This window comes from Chamaea fasciata, unplaced genomic scaffold (assembly GCF_029207755.1).
Source record: "Chamaea fasciata isolate MVZ Bird 193981 ecotype frontalis unplaced genomic scaffold, bChaFas1.0.hap1 SCAF_11, whole genome shotgun sequence".
Taxonomy (NCBI): Eukaryota; Metazoa; Chordata; class Aves; order Passeriformes; family Sylviidae; genus Chamaea; species Chamaea fasciata.
Window position 1 is genome coordinate 7,732,321 of NW_027094096.1, and position 22,298 is coordinate 7,754,618.

The 22,298-nt window shown below is 55.9% G+C and overlaps 1 protein-coding gene and 4 non-coding genes across 6 annotated transcripts in view; 4 read left to right on the forward strand and 1 right to left on the reverse strand.

Annotated features, from left to right (window-relative positions):
- LOC136295558 (LIM and senescent cell antigen-like-containing domain protein 2) overlaps positions 1-243 on the reverse strand; it is a 31,527-nt gene extending 31,284 nt beyond the window's left edge. Inside the window, exon 1 of one of the 2 annotated variants that reach the window (XM_066194207.1) lies at positions 129-243. Coding sequence is in view for 1 of the 2 variants with exons in the window: in XM_066194205.1 (XP_066050302.1) it covers positions 125-135 (11 nt within the window). In the remaining variant the exon portion in view is untranslated. Of the gene's footprint in view, positions 1-124 lie in introns of both variants that reach the window. The other variant, XM_066194205.1, reaches the window with a different exon arrangement.
- Positions 244-4,179: 3,936 nt separating this feature from the next.
- On the forward strand, positions 4,180-4,251 carry TRNAQ-CUG (transfer RNA glutamine (anticodon CUG)). The gene has a single exon. It is a non-coding gene; the product is annotated as a tRNA-Gln (tRNA).
- An 8,828-nt stretch (positions 4,252-13,079) lies between these two features.
- Positions 13,080-13,161, forward strand: TRNAS-AGA (transfer RNA serine (anticodon AGA)). The gene has a single exon. It is a non-coding gene; the product is annotated as a tRNA-Ser (tRNA).
- An 886-nt stretch (positions 13,162-14,047) lies between these two features.
- On the forward strand, positions 14,048-14,119 carry TRNAM-CAU (transfer RNA methionine (anticodon CAU)). The gene has a single exon. It is a non-coding gene; the product is annotated as a tRNA-Met (tRNA).
- Positions 14,120-15,529: 1,410 nt separating this feature from the next.
- On the forward strand, positions 15,530-15,601 carry TRNAQ-CUG (transfer RNA glutamine (anticodon CUG)). The gene has a single exon. It is a non-coding gene; the product is annotated as a tRNA-Gln (tRNA).
- The last annotated feature ends 6,697 nt before the right edge of the window (positions 15,602-22,298 follow it).

Below are 22,298 nucleotides of genomic sequence, written 5' to 3' on the forward strand. Positions count from 1 at the left end.
CCTTCTCCCGCCACCCTTCCCGTAGCGTTACCCAGGGCGAGGAGGAGCTGCTCCCGGCCGGCCCAGGGCGGTGAAGGCTGGACCGGCCCAGACCCCCGCCCGGCCCCCGCGTGCCCGGCCTCACCTGCCCGTCATGGCGGCGAGCCCCGCGCTGTGGCCGAGGGGCTCCGGGCGAGACGCGCGGCTCGGGCACGGCGCTGCGGCCCCGGCGGGCAGCGCTGACCCCGCCCCGGCCCCTTGGGCGTGGGCGGGCACCGCAGGCCTCAGTGACTCAGGGCAGCCCCCCCGGACCTGCGCATACTTTTCCTATAAAGGGAAAGAAATACGGAATAGCGAGGCGGCGGAGCGGAAGGGGGGGAGACGAGGCGGAGGAGGCGGCGGCTGTAGCGCAGGCACGGCGCTTGCCTCTGCGCTGCTGCCGAAGCTGCCTTCGCACCACCTGGTAGCGAACACATCGCAGCCACTATGAGTGCGGGGTGAAGGAGGCAGTGCTGGCCGAGCCGCTACCTGTGCGCAGTCACACACAGCGCACTGACGTGACTTTGTTCCTGGGATCAAGGCAGCCGCGCTTCCAGCCTGCTCTGCGGGCTGCTCATCCCTGCGCACACCCCCGCGAGGGGAAGCGGCTTTCCGGCGTTTTACCCTTGGGGAGGAGAAGACAGGTCTGGAAGGCTTCTAGAAAGTGGTCATGGCAACTTACTTCTCATTATTCTCCTCTGACTCCGTTAATAATAAATTTACTTTATGCCTTTAAGTTTGAACCTTGTTTTGCCCTTTAAGTGTTTTTCTCTCAGTCCTTAACTCATGAGCCCTTTGTTAATTCTTTTTTTCCCTCTTCTCTGCCCAACTGTAGCAGAAGAGGGTAAAGCGAACAATTCTTGTAGGTGCCTGGCATTTGACCCATGTCAAACTATAACATGACATGGGTCATAGATGTTGGTGCCAAAAAACTTGATATATTTTATTTAATAGCAAAAGAGACAAAGAAAAAGAAAAATAGATAGAGGTGTGTGGGGACAGAGAGTGACAGGGGTTAAGTCAGAACATAACACCTTTCCAAGGGTTTCAATGACTTCTTGTTGCTCCCCTCTGTCTGATCTTCGTGGTGAGGGTCCCCTGCCGCCTCACAAGGAAAAGTATAGAATCCAACGGATTAATGTACATTTGGGCCAGGTGGGAAGGCCCACATGCCTCCCCTGGGGAGGGCAAGTTTGACACTGTCCCTTGCAACAATGTCGATCTGTTGCATCACGTTGCAGTGCTCTGGTGCAGAGTCCCGGGACCCTTTTGGGGGGGCCTTTGATGAGCAATGATACCCCCTCTGCTTCATGTGAATGTGGCTTTTCCCAGAGCGAAGGAGCCCCTGCAGCTGGGGAGGTCTGCACAGTGGATGATGGGCATTCACTGCCTCGGGCCAGAGGCTTTTAAACTACACACGCAAAACCTCTCGTCCTCCCAACCTTTGCTGTGAGGGTCTGTGCAAGCCTGGCAGCTGATAGTTCTGGGGCATGGTCTCCACCCTGAAGATGCTAAGCTTGATCCCTCTGTGAATGTATTCTTCTCGCCCAGCTCAGACTCAGATTACTTTATCTTATTTCCATCAACAAGTAATCCAGGGCCACATTCAGGGTTTTCATGGTTTTCTCTGCAGGTTTTGTACAGTTTGGTTATTATAGACAAACATCCTCCATGAAGATGTTTAAGCCATAAATTATAACATTTCAGTCTCCAACAACGCCTTTCCTTGAAAGTTCTTTTGCACCTCTTTAAAGACGTGCAAAGCAGCAGCTACAGATGGCAGAGTGTGTCAGGGACCGAAGCTGTGTCTAAGGCCTAACATATTTGGTCCGCCGTTGTACATGTCAACAAGATAATGTAGAAGACGACCTTATTTTTAAACATGACAATGTGGAAGAAGACCTCCTTAGTTGGTAGGAATTAAACCTTCAGAAATGAAACTATGTATCAGTCACCTGGTGGGATTCAACCTGTGAAAGGAAAATAATACACAATAAAGCCCTTGTTGACATGGAGGTGTTATCACAGGTCGTTATGACCTCATTTCACATGCTGGCCCCGTGTGAGATGATATTGAAACTGGCCACTCCTGAGGAGGACATAGAAGGTGTGGTCCTGGCTTGGAGGGGAGAGGAAGACAAGATGCATGCTGTTTTCATCCAGGGGACGCCCCGAAGATGCACTGTCTTGCTACCTGTCCCGCTCGGAAGCTGTGCTCCATCTCCTTCTCCTGCTTGGCTGCTTCTCCAGAATCCAGGGGTCATTATGTGTTAATGCAACTAAAGAAATTAATTTGCTTTGCTATTCTGAGTTCTTCTTGAGCTTTTTGTGCATGGGCATCCTTCCGAACATGTAACATTATTGGCAATGACAATGGGATACCCAGAGCAAAAAACTGATGCTGTCTTGACTGTGTATGTGTGGCAAACTAACCCTTGCTTGAGTGCACATTAACATGGATGGGGCTAGGGCAATGGGGCACATAGTTGCACCAAGGGGGTAGGCATGCAGCTTCTCCAAAAGCTGCTGTTTGTGTGTGAAAAACAGGGCTTGGGCAGTAAGACGTGTAGCTACACCAAAAGATGGTGTTTGTGTGTGTGGCTGCTAAAAATTGTGACACTGTTTAGTTTATGTGAGAGCGCCTGGTGAGTGGAGCATGTAGCTGAACCAGGAAAAGCTGTTCTGAGGTCAGTGGGTCATGTGGTTGCACCAGGGGAGTGGAACGCACCCCTGTGCTCTGTGTGTACAGGGCTTGGTCAGCAAAGCGCAGGGCGGCACCAGGAGAGTGAAGCACTTCACTGCACTGAAAGACGCTGTTCTATGTGCGTGTGTGGTATATGAGAAGTCAAGATTTAGTCCAGGTACCCAGTCATGTGTGAGAACTTAGTAGAATTTATCTGTGTCTGAGGTGTAATTGGTGTCATACAGTTATTGCATGGCGTAGACTTTGTAGACGTGACTGGCATTCTTTTAAAGTTGAATTAAAAACCCCTTAGTCCTTTGTATTTGGGGTGTTGCCAGATAATACCAATACAACAGAGTTATCGCCCTTACTATTTTTATTGTCATTATACTGATCTTAAGCAAGTGCAGTGATAATAATGTTTTGAAAGAAGGAGCCTCAGGCTGTGGCTCCTTTAGCAGAGCGACTGGGGTAGACTCAGGAGCCATGGAATACATTATGACATAAGCTGGAAACTTGCACAAATATTGGCTAAAAACGCATACAAATATGGGACCAGAACAATGGGAGCCATATCGAGGTGTTAAAATACTGGGGGGAGTTTGTGCAAACTTCTTGGAAGGGATCTAAAGAGCAACTAATTCTTGCTGACCAAATGACAGGTTGCCTGTTATTTGCATGCAAAGTTGTAATGGAAAAAAATTGAGAACTAGAACAACAATTAATTGAAGAGGACAAAAACATAGAGTAGCTGAGAGCTATCATGATGTTACATAGGCAAGGGTTTATAATGCTGTTGAGCACGGTGAGCGGTTGGGGAAAAAATGTGCAGTTTCAGCAGAGCACTTTGCAGTACAGGTTACCAAGAAATGAGGGGGAAAGAGCAAAGGGTGGCTGGCCCACAAACCTGTGCAACCATTGCAAACTGGGATTACGACCCTGAAATCTGGGATGGAAGCATTGAAACTCTGATTCCTCAACTGAGGAAGAGTCTGACGCAAAAAGAAAGGTGTTCATGCTGCCTGTCCTTTCTCCTTGCCCCCGCAACCCCTTTCCTGAGCTCCCCAGCCGGTTGTTCTTCACCTTTTGTAGAGATCAGACAATATTTCCCTCTCAGTGGTCCTTAAGGTGAAGGAGTGGCTTGGAGTGGAGACGAGAAGGCACGGGAGCTTCTGCCGTGTGAAGGTGACTTCCCAAGGCGTGCCGTGGGTCAGAGCGAGCTTGTTGCCATTTGGGAAAGACAAGCCTGTGTGAGGTTTTGAGCCTGGCACTTGTAAGAGAGGCCGTGCCAGGCTTGCAGAAGGAGCTGTGCTGCTGCCCTGAAGGGTGGTGTGATTAGAGAGTGCCTGGAGGCCGTGCAGGAAGGCTGCACGTGGTGATAGATGTCCAAGGCGATGGAGAGACAGGCAGCCTGAGCTGGGGGCAAAAGGCTGAGCGAGGCTTGGCTGAGCAAGGGGCCAAAAGTGCCCTGTGGAGAAGGTCCCATGGTGTAATGGTGAGCACTCTGGACTCTGAATCCAGTGATCTGAGTTCAAATCTCAGTGGGACCTCAGCCTTTTTGTTCCCTCAGGCTTTTCCTCGGAATGCTGACACCCTCACAGCTCTACTCTGCTGCTGGATCACATGTGGAGTGTTTTCTGATGAATCACACAGAGCTGAGCTGGAGCCCACCCACTCAAAATGGGTCCAGGCCCAGGAGGCTGCTCTGGCACTGTTGGCTCCTGTGTCAGATGCAAAAACGGAGACTGGGAACACACTCTGGGCAGCTGTTTCCAGGTTGGACCCTTCCCACAGTGACAGCAGGTTACTCTGTGTGGCATTGCTTGTATGCCCAGCCCTGTCCACTGCTCCTTCTTGCTCCTTTCCTCTGCAGCTTCTTTTCCTCTTTTCCCTGACAATTTCTTTCCATTCCTCTGCAATCAGTGCAAGGAGCTCTAGCAATATTGGGCAGTGGCCCCCATCCTTAAAGTTAATCTTTTGTCATGGGAGAGGGAAGGATCTTCCTTGCAGAGCAGGTGGAAGCGGAGGGAGGAGGAGAACAAACAACCACAAGTCTCCAGCAATGCTGCGCAAAGGCTTTAATGAGAAGGAGCAAAAGCAGCGTCACAGAGCAGAGAGCAAGGAACACGTGTGCAGGGGTGAGGGAGGGAAAGGGATGGGCCCCTTAGCCAGGGACAAAGGGGATGATGCGGCGGCTTCAGCAGATCTGACCGCAGCGGGGGACAGGCAGACACAGGCCTGAGCCGCCCAGGCCAAGGGAGCCCCCAGAAGAGATGGGAACCCCCGAGGTGCTGAGGGAGCTGCCCACAGCAGCTGACAGAGAGGATCCCACGGCTGTGCTCTGAGGGAAGGAGGTGAGGATGGGGCCCGGCAGGGTCACCACCACCGGCGAAGGCTCGATGTACACCGTGGAGTCAGCGCAGCGGGCCAGGCAGGGCTCACTGCAGCTGCTGGCAAGGGGCGTTGGGCCACAGGGGCCGCAGGGCCGGGGGGGACAGGGTCTGCAGCAAGACATCTCTCGGAGCAGGAGGCAAAGCTGCAACACAGAGCACGGAGCAACAGCCTGCCTCAGCATCAGTCTGTCCGTCTCTCTGGCCCTCAGCTCTCTCCAGGGACACGTCTGGGCTTCAAAACGCACTCTGTGCCTACTGCTCCCACCACCCTCCCCGTTCCCTGCGAGTGCCACGGCACGGGAAGGCCGCCCCACTTCAGCAATAGGAGCCAGCACGGTGGCTTTAAGGCCCCTGTGGAAAGACTGGTCACAGCCCATCTCCACAACAGGCACGGCTGTGTTAGAGATGTCTACAGGGACGTGCCCTGGGACAGTTTGTTCCCCCACGGCAGGTGCCAACTCTGCTGGGCACTGATCCCCCTGAGACTGGCTGAGCCCCAGGGATCCCCTTCTGCTGGAACAAAGCCCCCTCTTCCCAGCTGTCCCCAGCCAGCAGCATGGGAAGGCTGACGGCCCTTCAACACTTCTGTGTCAGGGCCAAGCGGAGGCAGCCCAAGGATCAACCTGGGCAGCCTCCACGGCAGCAGTTCAGCCCACAGGGAGGGATGGAGCGGACTCAGGCTTACCTCGTTCCTTGAGGAAAGGGAGGCCAGAGAGCAGGATGCTGAGCCTGGAGCAGCGCAGCCTTTTATGCCGTGTCCCAGAGCCCTGTGGGGCCACAAACATTCCTTGCTCCTGAAACATCCAAACTCCTGGGAGTGGCCATTTGTGAGGCCTTGCTGCTGATGAGGTCCCTGCCTCTTTCATCTCCAATGTTGTGTTCCCACATCGTACAACCCAGACACATGCATGGACTCTTAGAATCACTCCGGGATGGAATGGACCTTAAAATCATCTAGCTCGAGCTAGGTTCATGTTCAGTATTTCAACCACCAGAACCTGCAAATCCCCCTCCACAGGGCTGCTCTCAATCCAATCATGGCCTAGCCTGTGTCCATGTTTGGGATTGCCTGGACCTCGGCACCTGACCATGTTGACCTTCATGAGGTTTGCACAGGCCCACCTCTCCTGCCTGTCCAGGTCCCTTGGGATGGCATCCCTTCCTCTAGAGAATCAAGCCCATCACTGAGCTCGGTGCCATCCACAAACCTGCTGAGGATGTGCTCAATCCCTCCTCCCATGTCTCCCAACGAGGTGTTAAATATTCCTGGTCCCATCACCCAACCCTGAGAAACCACACTCATCACTGCTTGGACACCACTCGAGTTGCACATCGAGCTCTCGATCACAAGTCCTTGAGTTGCTGCCATCCATGCAATTCCATACACAGTGAGTGGCCAGCCCCCCTCAAATCCACATCACTCCTATTTGGAGAGAAGGATGCCAAGAGCAGGTCCAGCAGTGCCTCTCCTCTGGTCAGCCTCTCCACCCCCTGTAGTGGGAAGTGCTCCTCAACACGCTCTAGTAGTCCCCAGGACTGCTGGCAGTTCCCTGTGCCGCTTTGCCCGCAGATGACTGAGTGGTTTAAGTTCCTGTCAGGACCAGGCCCAAGGGAGTGGGCCATGTCCCAGTGTCAAAACGATTCATCTGTGTCCCAGAAGAACGAGGCCAATTGGCTCAGAGGTCTGAGGCTGGAGTGGAGGAAGACTGGAGGTGGGTTTGTGTCACACGGATGGCCTTTGTCACATTGCCGTCTTCATGGGGACTGCAGCCACCCATCACGGTGGAATTTAGCTCTGAGAGACACCTTGAGTGAGCCCTCAAGGGCTTTTGGAGCTGGCACACCAGCCAGCCCTGAGAGACATTTCTCCCAGGGGTGACTTTGACAAAGAGCAGACGGTGGGTAAATTCAGGAGGAAGGTCAAGGCTGCACAGTCCTGTAGAGAAGAAGAGATGCACCTCTGCAGGGCTGTGGCAAAACTCAGGGGCAAAGCAGGATCACTGTGGGCTGAAGGGAAGCTCCTCATTGAGAGAGGTGAGGACCACGAGCGCCTGGCTTTCTGTTATCTCTTATCATTCTCTGCCGCTGCCTCGTTTCCTGCCCATGATCGTGGGGAACAGCGGCAGATTCCCAGCCAAGAGGAGAAACCCAAGGACTCAATAAACTGTCTCTCAAAGGATTCTCTAAGGGAATCTCCACAGCCATGTGCCCCTTGAAAACTAAACAAGGCCCTCATGCATTTTACAACCAGAGCTCAGGCCTCAGCTTGGGAAGTTGGGATCCTCTAGAAAACAAGGAAATCAACACGTAGCAAGGTGATCAAAGGCGTGCCTACGGTCTCTCCCTGAAAGACAAATTGACCCATTTGCTCACACACAAATTGACCCACTTTGATCAGCGTGTCCAGCCCCAAGGCTGGGATCTGGATGGCAGCTTTGGGGAAGAGGCTGAGGACAGGGAGCCCAAAGCTCATGGCTCCTTTTCCTGGGGCAGGCATCACTTTGCCCATTCAATTCGTTTCACAGTTCAAAGGGATATTGATCAGTCTCCCAGAGCATGTGGGAATCATAGGGATGTGGTAGAGTTGGGAAAATCCATGAGCTTCAGGCAAACCTGAATCATCCTGATGTGCAAATGAGTGCACAAGGTGCCCTGGACTCGGGCATTCCAGGGATACCAGATCACAGAGGCTCCTCCTGCCTCCGAAACTTCAGCCTTTGTCTGGGGCATTGCCAGACCTTTTAGGACCAGTCCCAAACCCCCTTGTACGTCCATGTAATCCTGTGCTGCTGCTGCAGCTTTCCGAAAGGCATTGCCCTTTGGTGCCTGCTCATGGGCACATGGGAGGCAGGGCAACCCAGGATAACGGAGGTTAGCAGAGACCACTGGAAGTCCTGTGCTCCAGCTCTGAGAAGAACAAACTTCCCAGCTGCCTCCAGAAGCCGTGGGCCTCGTGCCATTGTCCTCTGAACACTGCCACTGTCAGACAGGTCCCTGTCTCCTAGGCAGCACTTCCAGGGATGCCCTGCACCCCTGCGAGGCTACCAGGAGATGGAAAGGGCTCCTACAGCTGAACCCCCAGGTCCTTGAGGGGGAGGACCACCAGCAGATGACACTGAGGCTGCCTGCAGCCCCAGGCTGGTGAGACCGTGCCATGGCAGCCTGGAGAGCACAGGGCTGGCTGTGTGCAGGGAATGCCACCTGCTCTGCATTGCCCTCTCAGGCCAGGGACAAGGAATCCCTTGGGGGCAGAAGGGCAGGAAAGCAGAGAGAAAGTCTGTCCCATGAGAGCTCTCACTCCACGTCCTCTGCGGAGCTTTCAGCCCTAACCCTGAGAGTTCCTTCCAGGCCATGTCCAGATCTCTCCCCATAAGCCTGAGATCTGATCACCTCCTGCATGGTGCCCTTTCCCTGGCACTGCAGAGGCCACGTCCGGCTTGGTGTCCCCATTTGGTGTCCCTGGGGACAGGGGAGGTGGTGCTGGTCTCTTAGGGGGAGAGGCACTGCCAGAGCACCAGGCAGAACAAAAGGTCTGCAGCACCTGGCACATGTGGGGAGGCCGAGGGCACTGCACTTGGGCAACCTGGTGGAGATGAGCAAGGCATGGAGGGGGGCCTGCAGCTGCTGTCTGCACCAGCCCGTGGAGGTTCTGGGGAGAATGAAGCCAGACTCTGCTGAGAGGAGCACTGTCAAAGGGCAAGAGGCAGCAATCACAGGTTGCAAGAAAGGAAATCCCAGGGCTCCCTGAGGAAACACAAGGGACAGGCCTGGGAGAGCTGCACAGCCACCAAAAGATCATGCCTTGGGAGACAGCAACTGCAGGAGATTGCAGAGAAGCACCGGGTGATCCACGGATGGGGAGAGAAGGTGGGGAAACACCCTTCATGGCAGCAGAACATTGAGGATATGACCTCTGTTATCCCTCGGGTGCCTGAGTCTGTGGCACCCAGTCCACTGAAGTCCACACTGGGTGACTCAGGTTTGCCTGGAGCTCAGGGATTTTCCCAGCTCTTGCACATCACCGTGACAGCCACGTGCTCTGGGAGACTGATCCAGTGTCCCTTTGAAATGTAAAGTGCATGGAATGGGAAACCCCATCCCTGACCCAGAAACAAAGAGCCATGGGCTTTGGGCTCCCAGCCGTCAGCCTCTTCCCCAAACCCACCATCCAGGTCTGTGTCCTCTGGGATGAGCCAGCTGAGCAAAACAGGTCATTGTGCCTGTGGGTCTGTTTCGGGGAAGGACGCGGCATCTCTTTGATCACCAAACCAGGCTCTGGTACGGCCTGTGCACTGTAAGCAAGTTCCCCATGGCGGTCACTCAGGCCTGCAGGGGACATCCTTGCAGCCGAACATGCGCTTTCCTTGCCGCTGAGCTTTGCCACCTTCCTGCAGAGCTGGGTCTCTTCCCCACTGTGGGGTTGTGCAGTGTTGCCTTTCTGCCTCAACTGACCCACAGTCTTCTGTGGGACTGTGATGAGCCATGGGAGAAATGGCTCTCAGGGTTAACCCAAGTGCCTGCACTGAAAGCTCCTGAGAGCTGACTTGAGGTGTCTCTTCATGGCTGAATTTGACTGTAACTGGAGCCCAATTAACCACCAAGAAGAACAAGTGACAGAAGCAATACAAACTACACAAATTCATTTCAACTCACCTTCTTCACCGGCCTGGGACCTCCAAGTCAAGTGGTCTTACGAAGCTGGGACACACATGAATCATTTCCGCATTGGGTGGTGTGAAATTGGTGAAAAATGCCAGAGATGAAAGAGGCAGGGACCTCATCAGCAGCAAGGCCTCACAAATGGCCACTCCCAGGAGTTTGGATGTTTCAGGAGCAAGGAATGTTTGTGGCCCCACAGGGCTCTGGGACACGGCATAAAAGGCTGCGCTGCTCCAGGCTCAGCATCCTGCTCTCTGGCCTCCCTTTCCTCAAGGAACGAGGTAAGCCTGAGTCCGCTCCATCCCTCCCTGTGGGCTGAACTGCTGCCGTGGAGGCTGCCCAGGTTGATCCTTGGGCTGCCTCCGCTTGGCCCTGACACAGAAGTGTTGAAGGGCCGTCAGCCTTCCCATGCTGCTGGCTGGGGACAGCTGGGAAGAGGGGGCTTTGTTCCAGCAGAAGGGGATCCCTGGGGCTCAGCCAGTCTCAGGGGGATCAGTGCCCAGCAGAGTTGGCACCTGCCGTGGGGGAACAAACTGTCCCAGGGCACGTCCCTGTAGACATCTCTAACACAGCCGTGCCTGTTGTGGAGATGGGCTGTGACCAGTCTTTCCACAGGGGCCTTAAAGCCACCGTGCTGGCTCCTATTGCTGAAGTGGGGCGGCCTTCCCGTGCCGTGGCACTCGCAGGGAACGGGGAGGGTGGTGGGAGCAGTAGGCACAGAGTGCGTTTTGAAGCCCAGACGTGTCCCTGGAGAGAGCTGAGGGCCAGAGAGACGGACAGACTGATGCTGAGGCAGGCTGTTGCTCCGTGCTCTGTGTTGCAGCTTTGCCTCCTGCTCCGAGAGATGTCTTGCTGCAGACCCTGTCCCCCCCGGCCCTGCGGCCCCTGTGGCCCAACGCCCCTTGCCAGCAGCTGCAGTGAGCCCTGCCTGGCCCGCTGCGCTGACTCCACGGTGTACATCGAGCCTTCGCCGGTGGTGGTGACCCTGCCGGGCCCCATCCTCACCTCCTTCCCTCAGAGCACAGCCGTGGGATCCTCTCTGTCAGCTGCTGTGGGCAGCTCCCTCAGCACCTCGGGGGTTCCCATCTCTTCTGGGGGCTCCCTTGGCCTGGGCGGCTCAGGCCTGTGTCTGCCTGTCCCCCGCTGCGGTCAGATCTGCTGAAGCCGCCGCATCATCCCCTTTGTCCCTGGCTAAGGGGCCCATCCCTTTCCCTCCCTCACCCCTGCACACGTGTTCCTTGCTCTCTGCTCTGTGACGCTGCTTTTGCTCCTTCTCATTAAAGCCTTTGCGCAGCATTGCTGGAGACTTGTGGTCGTTTGTTCTCCTCCTCCCTCCGCTTCCACCTGCTCTGCCAGGGTGAGAACTGCCTGCTCTCCTGAGCTTACCAGCAGCTCCACAAAGAGCTCCCAGGAATTACACCAGGCAGCTGCTGGCACAGGCTGCTGTGGTCCACGAGGCCTCCAGGAGCCTCCCTCAGGACAGAGCTCTTTATAGGCCCACAAGATGATTTGCCTTTGCCGTCAGAGATGGAACCTTCCGTTTCATCTCTGACACAACTCCTGGTGGTAACTACTGAAAACAATTGCCAAGGCTTTTGGACATTGTTTCCAAAACTGCAGCTACAATGAGGGTCTTCCACTTGGGCCAGAATTCATCAGGACAGTGTTCCCTGGCTGTCCTGGGATGACTGATTGTCTTTTGTTCCCCCCGTGGCTCAGGCTGCTCAGGGGAAGCTGATGCTGCTGTTATGGTCAGGGCTGCTCCCAGCTGTCTCATGCAACAGCACCTGCTGTGCTGAGGCACCTTTCAGTGCCCAGCTGGTTTGGTTAAGGGGATGCTTCCTCTTGCAGCTGGTTCAGTCAAGGCTTGTCAGAGGGAGGAGCACAGGAGAGGGTGAATGAGCACAGCCACAGGGCAGGGTGGCCCAGATGCCTGGCTGAGGCCAAGGCTCACAGAGCTGCAGCAGGAGCCCCTGGGGCTGTGCCCCCCAGGCCTCTGGAACGTGGCCCCAGGGGCCCATCTGCCTCCTCGAGGGTCCCAACTACAAACGTGGAGTGGAGCTGTGCTGGTGAATTGCTCCCCCTCCCGTTTTCCAGGCCACACTGAGATCTGAGATGTGCTCATTGGGCCTCAGCCTTGGAAAGAGCACCTGGCCTCAGCTCTTCCTGAGCTTATCAGAAACACTGTCTCTTCCCAAGAACTGCTGTCTAACAGGCTCCTGTTTTCCTTATGACCAGTCTTGGAAAATAGTTTTGTTGCCTGAACGCCGTAACATTCCCCTTCTCACACTCCGAAGAATGTGCCAACACAAACTGTGGCCAGGATGGAACATGGATCCGACTGAAGGCCACTCTCTTGCGACCCTATAAACAGTGGTCCAAAATGAGACCGTTTGAGCTCTCCTGCACTGCAGCAGGCTGTGACCAGCAATGTCCCTCTGAGTGGGACTGACTCTCAGAGCCAGTGAACTCTCTGGGTTCCTATACTGGGAGGATTACTGAACAATGACAAGTCCCCGGCTGACGCCCTCACTCCTTGGGGCTCGACCCTTCGCCTGTCGGGAGATGCAAAGGCATCCAACGTGGATGTTTCACTGAGCACTGAGGGGAATTTGTCACAGGTACCTTGCTTGACTGACTGCTCATGTCCGTGTGCAGGCACGTGTGCATATGCTCTAGCACATCTGGGAGAAATGCTGCTTTCTTAGATGTTCAAGTACCTTGGATATCTAAGTACGTTAGGCCTGTAAGTATGAATAAATCACAGTTATAGACTTACCTAAATGCTGCTAAGTGTTGTTCTTTGCTGAGTTGTGAAGTATAACCTTGAAGTGATAGGTGAGTTACATGCTTTCAAGAGCTTTTCTGCTATCAAATTTTGAAGTGAAGATATTAACTAGGTGTAACAGATAAATTAAGTCAAAATACTGTTAAGCTTGAGTGCTGTCAAGCTTTTAGGTCATGTTCATTTATATGCTTGCCCTCACTGTCTTTTGTCACACATACACACACAAACACATGCACACTCTCCTAGACAGTTGGCAGTACATTCCTGCCTTGATTGCTTGGATATGTTTGGTTTTGTTGATGCTTGTTTTCCTTGTTGTGCCTTGAGCGCCCTGTAAGTAGTAGAGCACATCTGGCCGAGGAACTTTGTTGTGCTTTCCTTTAATATTAAATCTGGCTTTTGCTGATCCCCTTGCCAGCGATTTTTGAAGCAATCTCCTCCAGGAGTCGTTTGTATCAGGAGCCTCGGGCTGGAGTGCCTGGGCACCGGTGTGGTGGGCCGGGGTTGGTGATGAGCAGGGCGGGGAGGGCTGGAGCAGGTAGTTGTGGCCGAGTGGTGAAGGCGATGGACTAGAAATCCATTGGGGTTTCCCCGCGCAGGTTCGAATCCTGCCAACTACGGGGCACACGCCCCTTTTGGGCTCTGGCTGCAAGGGAGGAGCTGCTGCAGCCTTGCCTGGCTCCTCAAGGGCCTTCTTCAGGGCAAGCAGAAGCCTGAGGGGCACAGGTAAGGCCCGGGGGGACAAGAGCCCATTGCTGCTGCCAGCTCCGTGCCCTGCAGCCAAGCCACGTGGTGTGGGGGAGGCCCTGCAAGGGAGAAGCAGCTCAGAGACCTTGTCAGCATCAATGAAGAAGGAAAGGGCAAATGCAGACCGCAGCCACAACATCTCATCGCCTCGCGCTAGCACCGAGTGTGACAGGCAAGGACCTGCAGCTTGGCATCCTGCTTAGCGCAAAGTGCCTAGAACTCTGAGCTTTTACTTCCCAGCAAGCATGAGCAGCATTGAGCTGAGGCAGCAGAATCTGCACAGCTAAAAGAGGAGAGTTCCTGCCGTTGGCAATTCCAGGCAAAGGCAAGCTGTGTCCCTCCTTGGGCAGCAAAGACCTGCACTGTCGGGCAGGTGCAGCCCTGCAGCGTGCTGGGAGCGGAGCTGGATTTGTGGGCAGGGCTGCAGGCGTCAGGATGCGGCTGATTTCAGGTGCCCCCACGTGCAGGAAGGCCCAAGGCTGCAGGCTGCCTCCGGGGGTGCCTTGAGCACGTGCAGCGGCAGCGTGGGTGCTCAAAGGGCCAGCGTCTGTGCAGGGCTGTGTGCGGGAGGGGAGGGAGAAGGGCACGGGCAGGCCCTGGGGGTGTGGAGCGCCCGGCCAAGGGAGATGAATTAATTAGTCAGGGAGTGTATTTTGTGGGGTGGGGGAGGCCGAGCGGAGAGGCAGGCAGGGAGTGAGGGCCAGCAGTGGCGGCAGCATGAGGCTGCAGTGAGGGCAATGGCAGGCAGGCCTCAGGAGGAGCAGAGTGGCGCAGCGGGAGCGTGCTGGGCCCATAACCCAGAGGTCGATGGATCGAAACCATCCTCTGCTAAGGCACTTTTTTCACCATCGCTGCACCTTTGCTGGAGCACCTGAAACAGGACTTGCATTCCAGAACTGGAGCGGCTCCATTAGGAGCACCCAGCGCTGTGAGTTTCCAAGCCCAGGTGCCAGAGCCAGAGGAGCGCAGGCACAGGCCAGGAGCTGGAGCTGGGCTGTGTGCAGGGGCTGGAAGGAGGGGGCAGCCAGTGCGAGAGGTGCAGGAGCAGGAGCCAGGCCAGGGCGGGAGGTGGCAGTGCGGGAGGCGGTGCCCGTGGGCACTGGAGGAGCAGGAGGCAGTGCAGGCTGTGGGTGGCAGGAGCGGGGAGCAGCAGTGCTGCGGGAGCCCTGCGGGGTAGTGCTTGGCAGAGCTGCCTTCCAAGCAGGTGAGCAGGGCTTGGTCATTCCTGGCCGGGGCAGACCAGGCCTTTCTTCAGCCTGGCTCCACAGGGCCGGCCTGGCCTCTCCTGGTCCCGAGCAGCATGGCTCCGTCCCTCTGCACTTTCTTCTCCCAGAGCTGAGCGTTTGAGCTGCTGCTCCTGCTCCCTCAGCCGGGGCCTCCTGCCCAGGACTCTGGGCACCTCCCAGCCCAGCAGGCACAGACTGGCTTTGGGCCAGGTCAGCCTGGGGGGGCTGCTCTGGATCCTGCAGAGACACCCAGAGAGTGGGTAGCCACTGGAGCCAGGTGTGCAGAGAACTTGGTGACTCTTCACACCTGGGCATCATGCTGGGCTTGCAAGGAGGCTCAAGCACTGAGTCACCTGCTCCTTGCTCTGTATCCAGCCCTGCTTTGAGCAGGCTTTTGGACTTGTGTCCTCCTGGGCTGTCTTGCAGTCAAGTTCCATCTGAGAAGGAAGAGCTCTCAGAGAGGGCTCTGCCCTCCGTGCTCTGCAACATAGGCAGTGAGTGAACCTCTTCCTCACAGGAACTGGGTCTCAGTTGTTGCTCAGCCCTTGGTGTGTCACCTGTCCTTTCTCCTTGCCTCTGCAGCCCCTGTCCTGGGCTCCCCAGAGGGTCTTTCTTCACCTTTTGTAGAAATGGGGCAATGTTTCCCTCTCCTTAGTCCTGGAGTGGAGCTGGAGTGGCTTGGAGTGGAGACGAGAAGGCACGGGGGCTTCTGCCGTGTGAAGGTGACTTCCCAAGGCGTGCCGTGGGTCAGAGCGAGCTTGTTGCCATTTGGGAAAGACAAGCCTGTGTGAGGTTTTGAGCCTGGCACTTGTAAGAGAGGCCGTGCCAGGCTTGCAGAAGGAGCTGTGCTGCTGCCCTGAAGGGTGGTGTGATTAGAGAGTGCCTGGAGGCCGTGCAGGAAGGCTGCACTTGGTGATAGATGTCCAAGGCGATGGAGAGACAGGCAGCCTGAGCTGGGGGCAAAAGGCTGAGCGAGGCTTGGCTGAGCAAGGGGCCAAAAGTGCCCTGTGGAGAAGGTCCCATGGTGTAATGGTGAGCACTCTGGACTCTGAATCCAGTGATCTGAGTTCAAATCTCAGTGGGACCTCAGCCTTTTTGTTCCCTCAGGCTTTTCCTCGGAATGCTGACACCCTCACAGCTCTACTCTGCCGCTGGATCACATGTGGAGTGTTTTCTGATGAATCGCACAGAGCTGAGCTGGAGCCCACCCACTCAAAATGGGTCCAGGCCCAGGAGGCTGCTCTGGCACTGTTGGCTCCTGTGTCAGATGCTAAAACGGAGACTGGGAACACACTCTGGGCAGCTGTTTCCAGGTTGGACCCTTCCCACAGTGACGGCAGGTTACTCTGTGTGGCATTGCTTGTATGCCCAGCCCTGTCCACTGCTCCTTCTTGCTCCTTTCCTCTGCAGCTTCTTTTCCTCTTTTCCCTGACAATTTCTTTCCATTCCTCTGCAATCAGTGCAAGGAGCTCTAGCAATATTGGGCAGTGGCCCCCATCCTTAAAGTTAATCTTTTGTCATGGGAGAGGGAAGGATCTTCCTTGCAGAGCAGGTGGAAGCGGAGGGAGGAGGAGAACAAACGACCACAAGTCTCCAGCAATGCTGCGCAAAGGCTTTAATGAGAAGGAGCAAAAGCAGCGTCACAGAGCAGAGAGCAAGGAACACGTGTGCAGGGGTGAGGGAGGGAAAGGGATGGGCCCCTTAGCCAGGGACAAAGGGGATGATGCGGCGGCTTCAGCAGATCTGACCGCAGCGGGGGACAGGCAGACACAGGCCTGAGCCGCCCAGGCCAAGGGAGCCCCCAGAAGAGATGGGAACCCCCGAGGTGCTGAGGGAGCTGCCCACAGCAGCTGACAGAGAGGATCCCACGGCTGTGCTCTGAGGGAAGGAGGTGAGGATGGGGCCCGGCAGGGTCACCACCACCGGCGAAGGCTCGATGTACACCGTGGAGTCAGCGCAGCGGGCCAGGCAGGGCTCACTGCAGCTGCTGGCAAGGGGCGTTGGGCCACAGGGGCCGCAGGGCCGGGGGGGACAGGGTCTGCAGCAAGACATCTCTCGGAGCAGGAGGCAAAGCTGCAACACAGAGCACGGAGCAACAGCCTGCCTCAGCATCAGTCTGTCCGTCTCTCTGGCCCTCAGCTCTCTCCAGGGACACGTCTGGGCTTCAAAACGCACTCTGTGCCTACAGCTCCCACCACCCTCCCCGTTCCCTGCGAGTGCCACGGCACGGGAAGGCCGCCCCACTTCAGCAATAGGAGCCAGCACGGTGGCTTTAAGGCCCCTGTGGAAAGACTGGTCACAGCCCATCTCCACAACAGGCACGGCTGTGTTAGAGATGTCTACAGGGACGTGCCCTGGGACAGTTTGTTCCCCCACGGCAGGTGCCAACTCTGCTGGGCACTGATCCCCCTGAGACTGGCTGAGCCCCAGGGATCCCCTTCTGCTGGAACAAAGCCCCCTCTTCCCAGCTGTCCCCAGCCAGCAGCATGGGAAGGCTGACGGCCCTTCAACACTTCTGTGTCAGGGCCAAGCGGAGGCAGCCCAAGGATCAACCTGGGCAGCCTCCACGGCAGCAGTTCAGCCCACAGGGAGGGATGGAGCGGACTCAGGCTTACCTCGTTCCTTGAGGAAAGGGAGGCCAGAGAGCAGGATGCTGAGCCTGGAGCAGCGCAGCCTTTTATGCCGTGTCCCAGAGCCCTGTGGGGCCACAAACATTCCTTGCTCCTGAAACATCCAAACTCCTAGGAGTGGCCATTTGTGAGGCCTTGCTGCTGATGAGGTCCCTGCCTCTTTCATCTCTGGCATTTTTCACCAATTTCACACCACCCAATGCGGAAATGATTCATGTGTGTCCCAGCTTCGTAAGACCACTTGACTTGGAGGTCCCAGGCCGGTGAAGAAGGTGAGTTGAAATGAATTTGTGTAGTTTGTATTGCTTCTGTCACTTGTTCTTCTTGGTGGTTAATTGTTCTCCAGTTACAGTCAAATTCAGCCATGAAGAGACACCTCAAGTCAGCTCTCATGAGCTTTCAGTGCAGGCACTTGGGTTAACCCTGAGAGCCATTTCTCCCATGGCTCATCACAGTCCCACAGAAGACTGTGGGTCAGTTGAGGCAGAAAGGCAACACTGCACAACCCCACAGTGGGGAAGAGACCCAGCTCTGCAGGGAGGTGGCAAAGCTCAGCGGCAAGGAAAGCGCATGTTCGGCTGCAAGGATGTCCCCTGCAGGCCTGAGTGACAGCCATGGGGAACTTGCTTACAGTGCACAGGCCGTACCAGAGCCTGGTTTGGTGATCAAAGAGATACCGCGTCCTTCCCCGAAACAGACCCACAGGCACAATGACCTGTTTTGCTCAGCGGGCTCATCCCAGAGGACACAGACCTGGATGGTGGCTTTGGGGAAGAGGCTGACGGCTGGGAGCCCAAAGCCCATGGCTCTTTGTTTCTGGGTCAGGGATGGGGTTTCCCATTCCATGCACTTTACATTTCAAAGGGACGCTGGATCAGTCTCCCAGAGCACGTGGCTGTCACGGTGATGTGCAAGAGCTGGGAAAATCCCTGAGCTCCAGGCAAACCTGAGTCACCCAGTGTGGACTTCAGTGGACTGGGTGCCACAGACTCAGGCACCCGCGGGATAACAGAGGTCATATCCTCAATGTTCTGCTGCCATGAAGGGTGTTTCCCCACCTTCTCTCCCCATCCGTGGATCACCCGGTGCTTCTCTGCAATCTCCTGCAGTTGCTGTCTCCCAAGGCATGATCTTTTGGTGGCTGTGCAGCTCTCCCAGGCCTGTCCCTTGTGTTTCCTCAGGGAGCCCTGGGATTTCCTTTCTTGCAACCTGTGATTGCTGCCTCTTGCCCTTTGACAGTGCTCCTCTCAGCAGAGTCTGGCTTCATTCTCCCCAGAACCTCCACGGGCTGGTGCAGACAGCAGCTGCAGGCCCCCCTCCATGCCTTGCTCATCTCCACCAGGTTGCCCAAGTGCAGTGCCCTCGGCCTCCCCACATGTGCCAGGTGCTGCAGCCCTTTTGTTCTGCCTGGTGCTCTGACAGTGCCTCTCCCCCTAAGAGACCAGCACCACCTCCCCTGTCCCCAGGGACACCAAATGGGGACACCAAGCCGGACGTGGCCTCTGCAGTGCCAGGGAAAGGGCACCATGCAGGAGGTGATCAGATCTCAGGCTTATGGGGAGAGATCTGGACATGGCCTGGAAGGAACTCTCAGGGTTAGGGCTGAAAGCTCCGCAGAGGACGTGGAGTGAGAGCTCTCATGGGACAGACTTTCTCTCTGCTTTCCTGCCCTTCTGCCCCCAAGGGGTTCCTTGTCCCTGGCCTGAGAGGGCAATGCAGAGCAGGTGGCATTCCCTGCACACAGCCAGCCCTGTGCTCTCCAGGCTGCCATGGCACGGTCTCACCAGCCTGGGGCTGCAGGCAGCCTCAGTGTCATCTGCTGGTGGTCCTCCCCCTCAAGGACCTGGGGGTTCAGCTGTAGGAGCCCTTTCCATCTCCTGGTAGCCTCGCAGGGGTGCAGGGCATCCCTGGAAGTGCTGCCTAGGAGACAGGGACCTGTCTGACAGTGGCAGTGTTCAGAGGACAATGGCACGAGGCCCACGGCTTCTGGAGGCAGCTGGGAAGTTTGTTCTTCTCAGAGCTGGAGCACAGGACTTCCAGTGGTCTCTGCTAACCTCCGTTATCCTGGGTTGCCCTGCCTCCCATGTGCCCGTGAGCAGGCACCAAAGGGCAATGCCTTTCGGAAAGCTGCAGCAGCAGCACAGGATTACATGGACGTACAAGGGGGTTTGGGACTGGTCCTAAAAGGTCTGGCAATGCCCCAGACAAAGGCTGAAGTTTCGGAGGCAGGAGGAGCCTCTGTGATCTGGTATCCCTGGAATGCCCGAGTCCAGGGCACCTTGTGCACTCATTTGCACATCAGGATGATTCAGGTTTGCCTGAAGCTCATGGATTTTCCCAACTCTACCACATCCCTATGATTCCCACATGCTCTGGGAGACTGATCAATATCCCTTTGAACTGTGAAACGAATTGAATGGGCAAAGTGATGCCTGCCCCAGGAAAAGGAGCCATGAGCTTTGGGCTCCCTGTCCTCAGCCTCTTCCCCAAAGCTGCCATCCAGATCCCAGCCTTGGGGCTGGACACGCTGATCAAAGTGGGTCAATTTGTGTGTGAGCAAATGGGTCAATTTGTCTTTCAGGGAGAGACCGTAGGCATGCCTTTGATCACCTTGCTACGTGTTGATTTCCTTGTTTTCTAGAGGATCCCAACTTCCCAAGCTGAGGCCTGAGCTCTGGTTGTAAAATGCATGAGGGCCTTGTTTAGTTCTCAAGGGGCACATGGCTGTGGAGATTCCCTTCGGAAATCCTTTGAGAGACAGTTTATTGAGTCCTTGGGTTTCTCCTCTTGGCTGGGAATCTGCCGCTGTCCCCAAGCTCATGGGCAGGAAACGAGGCAGCGGCAGAGAATGATAAGAGATAACAGAAAGCCAGACCCCTCGTGGTCCTCACCTCTCTCAATGAGGGGCTTCCCTTCAGCCCACAGTGATCCTGCTTTGCTGCCCCTGAGTTTTGCCACAGCCCTGCAGAGGTGCATCTCTTCTTCTCTACAGGACTGTGCAGCGTTGACCTTCCTCCTGAATTTACCCACCGTCTGCTCTTTGTCAAAGTCACCCCTGGGAGAAATGTCTCTCAGGGCTGGCTGGTGTGCCAGCTCCAAAAGCCCTTGAGGGCTCACTCAAGGTGCCTCTCAGAGCTAAATTCCACCGTGATGGGTGGCTGCAGTCCCCATGAAGACGGCAATGTGACAAAGGCCATCCGTGTGACACAGACCCACCTTCAGTCTTCCTCCACTCCAGCCTCAGACCTCTGAGCCAATTGGCCTCGTTCTTCTGGGACACAGATGAATCGTTTTGACACTGGGACATGGCCCACTCCCTTGGGCCTGGTCCTGACAGGAACTTAAACCACTCAGTCATCTGCGGGCAAAGCGGCACAGGGAACTGCCAGCAGTCCTGGGGACTACTAGAGCGTGTTGAGGAGCACTTCCCACTACAGGGGGTGGAGAGGCTGACCAGAGGAGAGGCACTGCTGGACCTGCTCTTGGCATCCTTCTCTCCAAATAGGAGTGATGTGGATTTGAGGGGGGCTGGCCACTCACTGTGTATGGAATTGCATGGATGGCAGCAACGCAAGGACTTGTGATTGAGAGCTCGATGTGCAACTCGAGTGGTGTCCAAGCAGTGATGAGTGTGGTTTCTCAGGGTTGGGTGATGGGACCAGGAATATTTAACACCTCGTTGGGAGACATGGGAGGAGGGATTGAGCACATCCTCAGCAGGTTTGTGGATGGCACCGAGCTCAGTGATGGGCTTGATTCTCTAGAGGAAGGGATGCCATCCCAAGGGACCTGGGCAGGCAGGAGAGGTGGGCCTGTGCAAACCTCATGAAGGTCTACATGGTCAGGTGCCGAGGTCCAGTCAAGCCCAAACATGGACACAGGCTAGGCCATGAGTGGATTGAGAGCAGCCCTGTGGAGGGGGATTTGCAGGTTCTGGTGGTTGAAATACTGAACATGAACCTGCACTGCCTGTGAGCAGCCCTGTGCAACAATGCAATTGTATTCTGGGCTGCCTCCAGAGCTGTGTGGCCAGCAGGCCGAGGGAGGGGATTGTCCCACTCTACTCAGCTCTCATGACACCATAGCTGGGGTCCTGCGTCCAGCTCTGGGGCCACAGCCTAGAGAAACACAGGGACCTGCTGCAGTGGGTCCAGAGGAGCCACAGCAAACATCAGGCAACTGGAGCCCTTGTCCTGTGAGAACAGGAGGAGAAATGTTGGGGAAGGGAACGGAAGAGTAGGGATGGGAAGGGAATACGGCCAGGTGGCATTCAGCTGAAACAGGGATGGATAATTGGTTGGGGTGTGTAGAAATTGGGCAAGGGCTACTGGTTCAAAAATGAAAGCAGGAATATTTTGATTCGATTTTGGGAAGGGAACTTTTCCTTTGACAGGGGTGAAACACTGGAACAGGTTGGCCAGAGAAGATGTAGAAGCCATTTCTGGGGGCTCGAGCTAGATGATTTTAAGGTCCCTTCCATCCCCGAGTGATTCTAAGAGTCCATGCATGTGTCTGGGTTGTACGATGTGGGAACACAACATTGGAGATGAAAGAGGCAGGGACCTCATCAGCAGCAAGGCCTCACAAATGGCCACTCCCAGGAGTTTGGATGTTTCAGGAGCAAGGAATGTTTGTGGCCCCACAGGGCTCTGGGACACGGCATAAAAGGCTGCGCTGCTCCAGGCTCAGCATCCTGCTCTCTGGCCTCCCTTTCCTCAAGGAACGAGGTAAGCCTGAGTCCGCTCCATCCCTCCCTGTGGGCTGAACTGCTGCCGTGGAGGCTGCCCAGGTTGATCCTTGGGCTGCCTCCGCTTGGCCCTGACACAGAAGTGTTGAAGGGCCGTCAGCCTTCCCATGCTGCTGGCTGGGGACAGCTGGGAAGAGGGGGCTTTGTTCCAGCAGAAGGGGATCCCTGGGGCTCAGCCAGTCTCAGGGGGATCAGTGCCCAGCAGAGTTGGCACCTGCCGTGGGGGAACAAACTGTCCCAGGGCACGTCCCTGTAGACATCTCTAACACAGCCGTGCCTGTTGTGGAGATGGGCTGTGACCAGTCTTTCCACAGGGGCCTTAAAGCCACCGTGCTGGCTCCTATTGCTGAAGTGGGGCGGCCTTCCCGTGCCGTGGCACTCGCAGGGAACGGGGAGGGTGGTGGGAG